Source organism: Doryrhamphus excisus, linkage group LG10 (assembly GCF_037039965.1).
Source record: "Doryrhamphus excisus strain RoL-2023G ecotype Guam linkage group LG10, RoL_Dexc_Guam_v1.1, whole genome shotgun sequence".
Taxonomy (NCBI): domain Eukaryota; kingdom Metazoa; phylum Chordata; class Actinopteri; order Syngnathiformes; family Syngnathidae; genus Doryrhamphus; species Doryrhamphus excisus.
Genome location: NC_136366.1, coordinates 14913244 through 14926682, shown reverse-complemented (window position 1 = coordinate 14926682; position 13439 = coordinate 14913244). Strand labels below are relative to the sequence as shown.

The 13439-nt window shown below is 39.6% G+C and overlaps 2 protein-coding genes across 6 annotated transcripts in view; one reads left to right on the top strand and one right to left on the bottom strand.

Moving 5' to 3' along the window:
- The window catches only part of LOC131120080 (alpha-1A adrenergic receptor-like), a 202188-nt gene that overhangs the window by 43905 nt on the left and 144844 nt on the right, over positions 1-13439 (bottom strand). The gene's annotated exons all lie outside the window — the stretch shown is intronic.
- The window catches only part of igsf9a (immunoglobulin superfamily, member 9a), a 49689-nt gene that overhangs the window by 16368 nt on the left and 19882 nt on the right, over positions 1-13439 (top strand). For all 5 annotated transcript variants that reach the window (XM_078794183.1, XM_058065163.2, XM_078794180.1 and 2 more), the window contains 4 exons: positions 2358-2504; positions 3150-3298; positions 3677-3788; positions 6731-6872. In XM_078794183.1, coding sequence (XP_078650309.1) covers positions 2489-2504; positions 3150-3298; positions 3677-3788; positions 6731-6872 — 419 coding nt within the window. In that variant the 5' untranslated portion in view covers positions 2358-2488. The remainder of the gene's footprint in view (positions 1-2357; positions 2505-3149; positions 3299-3676; positions 3789-6730; positions 6873-13439) is intronic.

Genomic DNA, 13439 nt, shown 5'->3' with positions numbered 1-13439 from the left:
AAAAAAAACTCTTTGAAAATTCAGAAAGAGCATTGTATTTCAATCCAGCTTTGAATGGTTTCCTCTTTCTCAGTCATCTGAGAAAGCATTGAATGAAACCTTGTAAAGAGTTTGGAAAATAAATGCTTTGGGCAACCTGGTGAGTCAGTGTGTGTGTGTGCATGAATTCACCTGATGGAAGACATTGTTTTGGACCAGTCAGCTAATTGAATGGAGCCAGTGAGCTGAATGGCGGATGTGCAGAGAAAGGAACGTTTCACTCAGTGGTATTTGGGAAGGAATACATACCGTAATTTGCTCAAACTACAAAGATGTTAGCTGAAATTTAGCTGGGTGTTATATCAATTAAGGCTTTACTGGAACAACACATGCATTATTCTTCATGGGAAATGATTGAAACAGTCTAAGGCAGGGTTCTAAAGCATAGATTGTCAAGTGGTGGGTGGTGGACCCGTGAATGCACCTAACCGTGATGAGATCCTGAGGTCCATTGTTATGCCACACATCCATGATGCATGGCCCCATGTTGCAAGGATCTGTACACAATTCTTGGAAGCTGAAAATGTCTCAGTTCTTGCATGGCCAGCATACATGGCGGACATGTCACCCATTGAGCACGTTTGGGATGTATTTGACCGGCGTATACGACAGCGTGTATCAGTTCCTGCTTGATATCCAGCAACTTAGCACAGCCATTGAGAGGAGTGGACCCACATTCCACAATTGACAATCTGATAAACTCTATATGTGAAGAAGACGTAAATGGTAATATTGTGTATCTGGAATGAATTTTAGATCTTTAAATCCATCTCATGAAAAATAAGAGTAAAAACCAAAGTGTTGCATTTATATTTTAGTTGAGTGTATATGAGAAATTTGAGTTGAAAAATGTTGCCGCTTGTCATTAACGGATATTGGTCTGGTCCCACAGTGGAACAAGGTGAGAATCTTTGTTCTAAAGCATTTAACCCAGTTTTTAAAAATATGTAAACAACATGTACAAGACTCAAAGAAAACACACATTGACATTGACATGTTAAAACCCCTACCAAATTTTAGAGTCTTGCTGCAGGGCTTTGGCCTTGTTCAGTCGTAAGGCGTTAGTGAGCATGGTCTGATCATGGTTAATTCTATATTCCATGCCTACCTCAGAGATATTTTAGAGTGTTGCTGTTGAGCCCTAACCGTGTCAGCTGTTGCAGTAACAAAATGAATATCCTCACTTTACAGTAGGACAAGACTCATAACACAAGTATCTTGAATGGAAACACTCGATATTGATATTGGTCATTTTTATTTTGAGGAAATGTCATAGCAGGAATAATTCAAACGTGAAATACCTTTTAATAAATATACTCAGTATCGCTGACATATATTTCTGTGAGTGCAAGACTTCATTTGCCATTACTTTTCATGAAGTGAACTTACTTTTATGGTGTGACGGTGATTGAACACAGCAAAAAATTATATTTGAGTGCATCTCAACTTTACATTTTCACTCCTGTGTCAGGTTTGGACACCATGTCATCTCGACTATACCAGTCATCTAGACTAGTTGTGTTTCATGTGTCAGACTCACATGACCTCCCATTTAAATCTCTCACCAGCATGTATTTTTCAAATGGTACTATTACTCGGTTATGTTTTGATGTCAAACCAGCCTTTTTCCTTTTCCTTTAAACTGACAACTCCCAGTCACGTTTGTTGCCTCGGTACAACCTTTTTGCTGCGGCACTGCGGTGACCTATTTATCACACTCAGCTAGTAAACATTGGACTGCCGTGGGTCGAAGGTTGGATTTGGAAATCCTTTTGTGTGATAAAAGGGTATTTTACTTGACATTAACTACACCCCTCCCTTCTATTCCCTGTGGAATTAGTCCCCTTTGGCAGCCTGGAAAAGTAAATAGTGTGTGTTATCGGCAATGACATGCCTACTTCTGACTTCCTGCTTGTCTCCAACTGTCAGGACCAACATTTTCTGCACAGGCCTAGGGACTTAGGATCCTGTGTTATTTAACACACATCTCAATGGCGTCCACAAAACAATGTTTTTGTATCTTTTCATATTTAGACATGTTCAGAGAGGACAGGTTGTCTTTATTTCTTTTTTATATGTACAATTTTACTTCTTCATAGAAATTAATAAAGCTTGAGCTGCCCTGCTGGGTGAGTCATCACTTTGCAACCATCAGATCAGATTTCTGCATTGTTTTGCACTTGTGTTTTTTGGGTCATTTTCAGACAATGACTCAGAACAAAATAATGTTTTTAGCATAGCTACACGTCAGACATCAATGTTACGTGCATGGAATCCCTTGCTCTTACTTGTTTACCTGTATCTATATGCCTATGCAGGGCGGGTGTCTCTGGTGGGGATCAACACTCTGAGGTTGAAGGGTCTGCAGTTGGACGACCAGGGCTTATATGAGTGCAGGAGCATCTTATTAGATAAACCAACAGAGGAGCTTCGGAACGGCACCTGGATAATGCTTTCTGTAATTGGTGAGCCCTTATAGTCACGTTGTTCTATACATCACATCATTTTAGTTGTCAAAAGTCTCTTTTGAGCTATGAAAAGGTAATACAATTTCTAGTTTTCTAGATTTCTGAATATTGCAGAGGGTAAGCAGGGCTGTTTTTTGCTCTGGCTGAACTATGCGAGAACATAGGACCACAAAGAAGTTTTTGGAATCAGTGCTAAAGCTTTAGTTAGTGTTGCAATTTTGATCATGTATAACTTTAAAAAAATATAGATCAAAATGTAAAATAAAATTGTCAAAAGCAAGGCGAGACAGTGATGTGTGAGCATCAGGTAAGAGATGAATGTAATGACGTCTAATTGTATGATGCACTTGAAGACAAGAGAGCTTGTCAATAGCTCTGACAGGATGGATGAGAGATTTGAAAGGAGCGAGTGGTTATGAGAAAAGGTTATTGATAATTGATAGCACCTGATGACAGATAACACAACGATGAGCTGTAATTAACAGAAGAAAAAAATATGACAAAAAAATATTCAAATATTTTTCAAACTGAAAAGGATGCAAGCAGCCAGCCATTGGAGCCATTTAAAGAAAGGGCTGAGAGAAATCTGATTCAAGATTATTTTGTCTCTAAACCTAAGGTAGTTAATGTTCTGTCCAACAGCGCCCCCTACCTTTACCAAAACCCCACCTCCTGTGCTGGAAGGTGTGGTTGGCAATCACCTCTCTCTTGTCTGTGCTGCCATTGGCAACCCTCTTCCAGCCATCACTTGGCTCAAAGATGGAAGCGTGATTCAAAGAGGGAATGGCCAGGTAAGTGTGTACTAATTTCTTTTGCGAGTAATTGGCATCCTGTCATTGCAAATATTGGTGCAGCCATTCCTCCCTTATGACCCAATATGGAAGTATGCAGTATTAGACCAATATTAGGTACCTTATCCAACAGTGTTGGATAAACATATTCCTCCTTTCTTCAAACCAAGATTCCAATGTATTTTTACCTTATTTTCCAATACAGACAAGATGAATTCCATGTTTTAATCCAATCCAAACATCACACTAAACCTATTATATATCTGAGGTCCCTTCAGTACAATGTTTTGCCTAGTAACCATTCATATGATCTGTAGTTATTCCCCTTGACGATATGTGTATGATACATCTGTCTATCTGTCATATCATGTTTACCAGGAGCAAGTCTTATCTCTGCCAGCACTGAGCATGCAGTCAGCAGGACAGTATACCTGTCACGCTTCCAATTCAGAGGGAAACGTGACTCTCGAGACAAAAGTAAAGATAAAAGGTCAGTAACAGCCTGTCTGTCAGTCTGTCGTTCTCCTGTCAATTTATCTGTCTTTAGATTTGCCTGCTTGTTCCTTTGGGAAGTCTCATGTCTTCGTGCTGGTATGGCCGTGAGCCAGTGCAATTTACATTTTAAGTTTCTCCCTCTTGCATCATAACGGAGGAGCAAGGGACTCCTCAACTGAACACTTTTCTTATTATCTCCTTGTGCAGTTGATGCCATGATATTAGGCAAGTCGTCCAGCACCATCATATCCATGTTTAAATCTTTGGGCCGTCTCTGGCAAGCTTTTTGTGCTTTTGCCAGGCTGCAAATGTTGGAGCGATGCTGGCATTTCAGGTGGCTGATAAGGTATTTTTTGCTGATTACGGTGAATTTGGTGCAACTACCACTAAGGGTGTCTGGATCTGATATTGATATCAATACCAATACCAGCATCAGCCCCAAAACAATATTGGATAATCAACTTATAGATCAACCTCAGATAACGGCACTCCGATACAAACAGTGTATTTCAGACACTTGTATTTACCATGCAGAACCCATGTGATCATGCTAGCTTGTTTAGCAGGTGATGTCAGTGTTTTTCATTTCGGATTGTTTACTGCATGTAAAACTACAATCGTAAAAATATACACACATGTTTTGTGTAAATATTGTTGTCTTCCTGGAGCAATTTGTTGGATTTATTTGGAATTTATTTGGTTAGCATCCATTTCAGTTAGAGTCAGACCTACTGGAACAAATTAATGATGCTAACCAAAGTTTCATTGCATATAAAATCAAAACCTCACATACACCAATCATACTTATGGACAATTTAGATTTGCCATTAACCTAACATGCATGTTGGAAAACCCATGCACCAACTCCACACAGAGATGCCCCAGTGGAGATTCCAACTCCACTCTCCTGACTGTGTGGCCAATATGCTAACCACGAGTCCACCATTCGTCCCTCACATCCTTTTGAATTTTTTTCAAGTTGGAAGAGGCTGTAGGATGTGTTTTCTCATATAATTTTTTTCAAGATTGGCAGGTCAGTAATTGTTGTTAGTAAATATTGAAGTAACATGAAAACATACATTGCTGGCCAGACAGAGTACCACATTAAAATCTCACTGAAGCAATAAGTCTCCTTTATGTCGCCTTTATGTGGTAGTAGAGCTGCGTGACTGCACCCCTTTCCATCTGCTGCCTGCCACTTTGTCCAGAAAATTAGCTGAGAACATTGGAAGGCCTGTTTGGCTCATCAAGCGCTGTGGTGGCTCTGTGCTGGATCCTGTAGTAGCTGCTCAAGATGCTTTTCTAAAATGCTGACAGGCTGCCAAAACGGTCCTTCCAATGTTTCAGAGTAGCAAGACAGACTAAAGAAGGAAAGTATTGTCATTATATAATTTTACAGGGTATACATATTGATCTGATTACCATGTGCGGCAGTGTGAAATTGGATTATGCCGTAACTTTCCTGCATTAAAAAATAACATGAAAATTCAGACTTCAATAAGTAATTTATCGTCCCTGAAGGAACCTGACACCGTTTTATAGTACACCTTACATGCATACACATGCACGAACCATGATTTTATATAGGCATTCAGTTATGGTGAGTTGGCTGCACGCATTGAAAGGTGGAACTAAATATTTGTGATGGACTCAATTCGGGACACATGATCAAGGCACCAGCATCACACAGCTGGCCCGTTGTATTAAATACAATGTTCTGGAAACACCACAAAGACATACTGTGACATAGTGCCATACTACCCTCAAATAAGGGCAGTTTTCAAACTACCACCACTCCAGCAACCCATTCCATATCTTGGTCCAACGAATTTCTACCCATTTTAAAACTACATTGGCCATATTTTCAGTCACTTTTAGAGTGATAATCATCTGCCAAGAACCCTAATGCTCTAATGCAGCCCAGGCTAAGTCATATTATCTATGCTTATGGCTGCTTGACTCAGGAGCACTGCCACATGGCTTGATATCTGATCAGGATTAGTCCGGATTAAAAGCCTTAAGTAACCCATAAACTGTCAGTTATGCGTATATCCGTCAAGCATTAGGGTTTTAAACCAGTGATTCTGCACTTTGAAATAATAGGATGCCGAGAACCAAACAATTTTGTAAACATTATTTGAAAAATGATAGAGGACCAAATTATTTTACTCTGACGTCACTTTGGGGTGAAAGTTGGGCACACACGATCACCACAGGCAGTTGCAAAGTAAAACAGCAAGCTTTCTCACCGATGATGCTGGAAACCATTGCCGGACTAATGGGGATAATGGAGAGCAAGAAAGCTAAATTCTAACCAATGATGACAGCAGCTACTTATAATTTGACACTTCCATGCTAATGCGTCAAACCACTTGTGTGTTTGTTGTTGTGTCATTTTAGATTAAAGTTAAAAGGAGCTATCCAGCACATTTCACAATGGCATTGAAGATGTTGTTGCTATTCCCGTCTAAGACTAGATTTTCGGAGCTTACCACCAACAGTGGGCTGTAACAACATGCTGCGTCTGTCACCCACACACATCAAACCATGTTATTATCATATTCTGTGAATATAAAAAAAAAATCGAACTCCAGGCTCATACTGATGATGAGTTAGTATTCAATTTGTGGTTTAAACTTGATGCTGTGCTTGTTTTTGTTTTCTACGTCGGCAAATGATTTGATTCATTTGTGAAATGCATGTGATAACTGCTTTTAGGGTGAATATGATTGTAATAGCAGCTTTTGCTGATGGATCCTGGCAGTATATCGCGGTGTTGGGAGGTCCACTGTTGGTCAGGGGACTGGACTGCTGCGTGCTGGGGAGTACAGCACAGGCTCAGGGGCTGATTTGCCTCAGAATGTGAACTTCCGAAACCCTTGTGAAGTCATTGTAGAATATAATAAGTTGTGTTTTTGTTTGCTTGTCTTTCGCCAGGTCCCCCTGTCATCATTGTACCTCCCAAAAGCACCTCTCTCAATGTATCCCAGAATGCACTTCTTCACTGTCAAGCGGTGGCTGACCCCCCCAACATGACCTACGTGTGGCTGAAAGAAGGAGAGAATGTCTACCATGTAGAGTGAGTACTTAAAATCAAATCAATGAATGTGCAGGTTGACTTTTTCTTGTCTTATTTTGGTTTTAGCAAGCAGAAGTGGAAGTAGGCACTGAATGTGTGACAAGAAATGAAAGCACGGAAAAAAACTGCACCTTTGCAGAGATACAAAGAACATAAATACTTCAAATAGATGCTTATTAGAACAACAACACAAAGTTATGGTGACATTGACATGTCGACATTGCAAAGATATGTCACAGGAGACTGGGAAATATGCCATATATTCTTTTCCACTCTCAAATGTGGATCTGTGCATGTGTGTGTGTGCGTGCATACACGTATGTGTCTGAGACAGCCCCAAGAGAGTCAGTCTTTCATACATTGGCCACTATAGTTTAGCAACAGGTAAAGGAAAATAAATGTATTTTATACACATGTAAAAACAAAAATACCTCACAGTGTATAAACTGTGCAACTTGACGCTAGATTTCTTTCTTATGAGGCAAAGAAAATGCTTACGACAACTAAAGCTAATCATAGGAGAATGCTGTATTCCACCAGTGTGCTTTCAAGATCCCGATAAAGTCATATTTCATTGATGATGTTTTCTTCTAATAATGACCTAAACACACAGATACACATTTTCTGATTTTAAATGAAAGTAAATATTCTCCCATTAGATTTGTTTTTATCCTCTTTGTTGCAGCGTCTCTCTTTACAGTACTGAAAATGACTTCCCAACAATTCCTTCATGAATAAGCATGAATTGTTTTGCTTGAACAAAAAAAAAAAGCTCAGTGGCTGAATCGGTTAAATCTTTACATGTTAAAATTCAAAACTCAATTTGAACAAATTAAAATAAATACTGTAATAAAGTGACCCCACTCCATAGATTTTGTTGTGATACGAGTTGAGAAGTCAGCATATCAAAAGATTACAGACTTTTCATTACAATAGCAGACCTGCCAACTTGTACACATTTTATGTATTCCGCACGCATTTTGACCCCTAACTATGCTTGTACACTTTGCTGCGTTCAGTTTGTCTGAAAGCCTATTCGCTGACCACTCAAATTTAAGCCTGAATTACTTTGTGCGCTTGAATGCATCATCATTGGAAGACAGCAGTGCATGGACAGCAAAACAGCGTACAGTGCGTCAGGTATTACGGCTGACACAGAGTTGTTATTTGCTCTGTCTGCGTTACATGAACAATTAATAAGTTTGATGTTTATATTGAGAGTGTTTGATATTTAAAGTTTCATTTATATTGTGTGTTGGATGAGAGTTTGTCTGCAACAGCTTGTTTTACAACAAATTACAGTAATTGGGCATCTTACGCAGTGTTACGCAGTAATTATATCCATTAGACCTCTTCTTCTTCTTTCTCTTTCTCTTTGGGCTTTTCCCTTCAGGGGTCGCCACAGCAAATCAATCGTCTCCATCCAACCCTGTCTTCCGCATCTGTATCTCTCACACCAACTACCTTCAAGTCCTCCTTCACTACATCCATAAACTTCCTCTTTGGTCAACCTCTACGCCTCCTACCTGGCAGCTCTAAAAGCAGCATCCTTCTACCAATATATTCCCTCTCTCCCCTCTGGACATTTGGTGTATTCATTCCTGATCCTATCCATCCTGGTCACACCCAATGTGAACTTCAGCATCCGAATCTCTGCTACCTCCAGTTCTGCTTCCTATCTTTTCCTCAGTGGCACTGTCTCTAGACCAAACAACATGGCTGGTCTCGCCACAGTTTTGTATCCATTCCCTTTCAAACTCTATCACACATCACGCCTGACACTTTTCTCCACCCGTTCCATCCTGCCTGCACTAGACCTCCATCTACAAAATATGTGAATTGCCTGCAAAACTATTTTCTATGCCGTTTATCCTCACTAGAGTTGTGGGTTCACTACAGCATATTGCAGCTGTCTTTGGGCATAAGGCAGGGTACACCCTAGTCGCTAGCCAATCACAGGGCACATATAGACAAACAACCATTCACACTCACATTCATACCTATGGACAAATCTGTTGGATTTCCTCATATAAGTCGCCATTTTACTCTCTCAGTGCGCAATACACCAAATTCTGCCTTCTTCATTTCCAAGCTGTTGCAGCTGATGCTGCTGAGGAAAATAGAACTGTTGCCCCTTGCTGGGACAGAAATACATTTCCTACAAGTCTGAAATTCACACACAAGATGCATAAGACTTTAGCTCCCGTGAATAAAAGCTAAAGACGTTGATAGACAATGACTTGTGGTGGATGCCAACTAACTAACAGGCCTTGATTAGACGAATCATAGTGAATAAGTTCTCCTTCCTTGTAGACAATGTCGGCCCCAAAACAAGCATTCAACATGTTCTATTTGTTCAGGTTGAAATAAGCTATAAAAATAAATGTTAAAAAAATCACTAGCTCGCGGCCATTTTAATTTTGTGTAAGTAGCTCTTTCAAGAAAAAAAAAGCTTGCCAAGGAGCTGCTGCAAAAAATAATAAAGCTACTGCACTTAACTCACAGAGTCCGGAGTGACTGGCAAGGCCAAAAGCAGATACACAGGGAAGAATAGCAAATGCAAGAAGGTAAGTGCAGAAAGTGAGTATAGGTGAAAAAAAAAAAACAGTTTAGTGCACACTTACATGGAGCCGTGAGCTTGTGTTATAAGGTGTGTTGAAAAATCAACCGTAAGCCAACTTCATGTTTGTTAAATAAAATTAAAAAAAAAATCACATTTCATATGACAAATCCAAAAAGCTAAATTTTTCCCGACCACACACAAACATGCCTCACGCTACAATTGGTTCCTCTAAAACCAAGGAACTTCATTTTTGCTCCAGTTCCATGCAGTTAGAGGGTAAATTTCCCACAGTGGAAAAGGGACTTTATTGCATTCCTAATGAGAGTAAGAAGTAGGCAGTGTGCAAACTGTGGGCAAACTGCAACCCGCGGGGCCCATCAGGTCCATGAAGTATCTAAATCTGTAATCTGTATCAAAAGCTGTATCTGGCAACATGACTTGCACTTCTATTTTGGCATACTTGAGTTGTACAAGAAAAAGATGCAGTCTATAACTTGGACAAAAAAGGTGACCCACACACAATGTAACCTACCTACTGCATCATGTGTGCATACAAATAAATATCTACGCAAACTACTCATGCCAAAATTACATCCATGGAGTCCTGCCATAAGGCATGCTGGGTAGCTTGTAGTACTGTCTCTTGCAACAATCTGCTGTGTTTGTCGCATGGAAGGGAAGTAAACAAGAAGATACTAATGATATTCAATGTTTTATTGCCCACAGCTCATATTGTTGATGCTGCTGGACTACCCAGAATGCCTTGCGGCACTTGTAAATAACAGTTAATATTACGTGTTATGTTTACCGCTTCACTATTGTTTATCCCGCACATAGAAGCGGCTCGCGAATCAAAAAGTCGGTCCGCTCCTACTCTTAATACAACACCCAATGCATCAAAGAGGATGCACTTATATCACATCAAAAAGATATGCTGAAATTGGATTGAACTGAAAAGGACAGAATGAGCAGAATTAGACAACTGTTTTACAATAGCCTGTCTAAGTGGCAGGAAAAAGACTGCTTAAGAATTGCCAGCACATCACCCACCAGGCAGCTGGAACACTTTTTACAAAATGATGGCTGGGAGAGAGTCAATAGAGCAGATGGAATTTGTTCATTTGCATTTCTCCTCTATTGCATACTTACTGTATATGACTGGACATTAGCGATCTTTAAGGCTAAAACTTTTTTTTATGCAAAGGAAATGAAAACTCAGCTTCTGAATTCTTGTTACTAATTTAAGAAGGCATATTTGGTAAAAGTAGTTATACTGATGTGCCCTTTGCAATTTCATTTACATTGGGTAATGACAATACAAGCTTTTAAAAAATTGTATTCTATTATAGAAACAAAACTTTTATGCAGATTTTAAAGGTTACTGTAAATTGTAGATGGCAAAAAATACATTGGCGACCTTTACTTTTTTTTTTTACATGAGGCAAATATAATGTGCAAAGCTGCTTATGCTGCACGCAGATATAATTTTTTACCTCACCTTTTTACTGCAACTGACAGAAAAAAACTTGATTTTAATCACAGAACATCAATACCTGTAACTTCACTTGAATGTTGTAGTTTCTTTAAATCAACATGGCCCTGAGGAATAAACTGTCAAATATTCTTTGATTAAATGCATTGCAGGATAACATGTTGAATTTTTGGCTTGCTACTGTTAACTCAGTTGTTGGCTTTTAAAGTTGCTGTAGATTTTTACCTCCATTGATGATGTCTGTGTTGCTGTGCACATGGACTGTAATAGATTATTTGGTGGTAACTACGGACCAGTTTCATGTGAGCACAGAGACTGAATCAGACATTGATTTTGTTGTAAAAATGAGCCTAAAAAAATAGAGCTTACTGCCATTGAGTCGGCGGTTAATCTGTGTTCAAAGCAAGGCATAAACACTTCATATTTTTCATTTGGTTCACTGCTGGTATGAAAAAAGTGTGTGATCACAGAAGCATTGAATCGCGACTTAAAATACAGTTTTTGCAATATATTCATGCATGGCGGGTTGCCACAAATAAATTTGGGCCGTCACAAATACATTTGGCGCTACCCGTTTACCGTAGCTTATAAACACATTATAACGCACCTGGTCTGCCAGAGAAAATAAGACAGAACTGGGGGGACCAGTGTTGCCAACTCAGCGACTTTGTCGCTATAATTATAATCAGACCCTTCCAGATACTTTTTTTAAAAACGGATGAGTGACGTGAAGAGTCTTCTGAGGAAACTAAAGAAGAAAGTGAATTTGTAGTTGTACTTTTCTAGTATAATGTTTTGTGTTTCATGTTTTTTTTTTACTTTTCTTTAGAAATGCGTCATGGCCAATTATGAATATTTGACAAGTAATGCCACAGATAGATTAAAGTCCTGTGGGAAACACTGACATTCATACCAAGGCAAGGAGAGGAAGAAGAATAGTGCTGACAAATACTTCGGACAGATAATACAGTGCTTCTCAAATTGTATGCGGTGAACTGTCAAGGGGGGGCGTGAGGTGCAGGGAGTACTTGCAGTGTTAATTACAGGCCTGCCAAATAGCATGCAATTGTATGACTGTGTATCGCGCTTATAGCCACGCCCATAAGGAAGCCTGCTCCTCTCTGACATCACAAAGGAACAGTTTTGCAACGCCCACTGAAATCGAGCATTTGAGCCATCCCAAAGTTCTTTCAGGGCACACTTCCAAATGTGCAAACCTCATTATCTGAAACTTTGGCATCGTTTACCACGAGAATACAACATTCTAACTACATGCAAGACTTTCAATTGGAAAAAAATGGCCTCTTACTAGCCCGGGATAGCCATAGCAGCTGAAATGTACACCAGACATGGGCTTGAGCACGCTTCAAGTTTATTTCGCAAGACCGTGCAACAGCATTTCCCTCAGCACACACAACAGGCCTCCCCCAAACAATTCACCCAGCCCCTTTTACCAGTGAAGGGCCAACCATAGTTCAATGAGAGGGTGAGGCAATACGTCTAAAAGGTACCCTATTTACATTTATAACACCCTTCTTTTATATTACAAAAGTCTTTCAAGAGTCCCACACTGAAGTGTCACTTCCTGTATATATTTAAACACTCAATTACACATAACTTAGATTCCTGAACTACCACCCAGTTAATCCCCCCCTTCTCCAGGTGACACTTGGGAGAGTCCAATTAAGGTGATCAGCCTCTGGCCTGCACTCACATGGGCTCGCCTCCATGTTTGTGCTCCGACCAATCACCTCAAAAAAAAGGAGAAACTGATGAGAAATTTGGAACAAAACCAATTACTTCTAAATGAAAAACTAACTAAAGTGGCAATTAAACAACTTAAATGGCAACCAAATATAATCAAAGTACTAACCAGAATATATGTAAATAACAAAAGCCAACTATATACACAAATAGAAATAGGTCAGAAAAGTGGAAAAAGCATAATAGGTCCCCTTTAATAGTTCCCGTTTGTAGCCCCATTGATTTCTACTGAACAATTCCTGCATATTTTGTTTATGTATTTCACTAGGAGCGTTAACCATGACTCCTACTTGCCAAATGTTGGGCTGTACCTTGTTTGTTTACAGAGTAGACGTGTGACTATATTGCCAGGTACTGAATACATGTACTGTTACACCCCAAACAATAAGTACAAAAGTAACCCTAACCTGTTTGAACTCCTACGTGCGTATTGAGACAAGGCAAGATACTGCAATATTTGCCGGGACTGGGCGGGTTGTGTTTGGGACCGACTGTGATGGAGCCTTCAAAAGCTTTTGAAATTGTTGTCAGGGATTAGTGATTCTGTTCTGTTTGCACTGGAGGATTCACACACTTAAATGCCATGTCTGAATTGTGGAAAGTGAGAAAAATGTCAGCTAAGATCTGTTTTGTTTTGACCAGTGATGTTTATTTCAGATAACAGATAAGACAAAAGTCAACATTTTATTTCTGTAGCACTGCTCTGTAAGCACTGTGGATAAAGTACTACTACTACTACTACTACTGA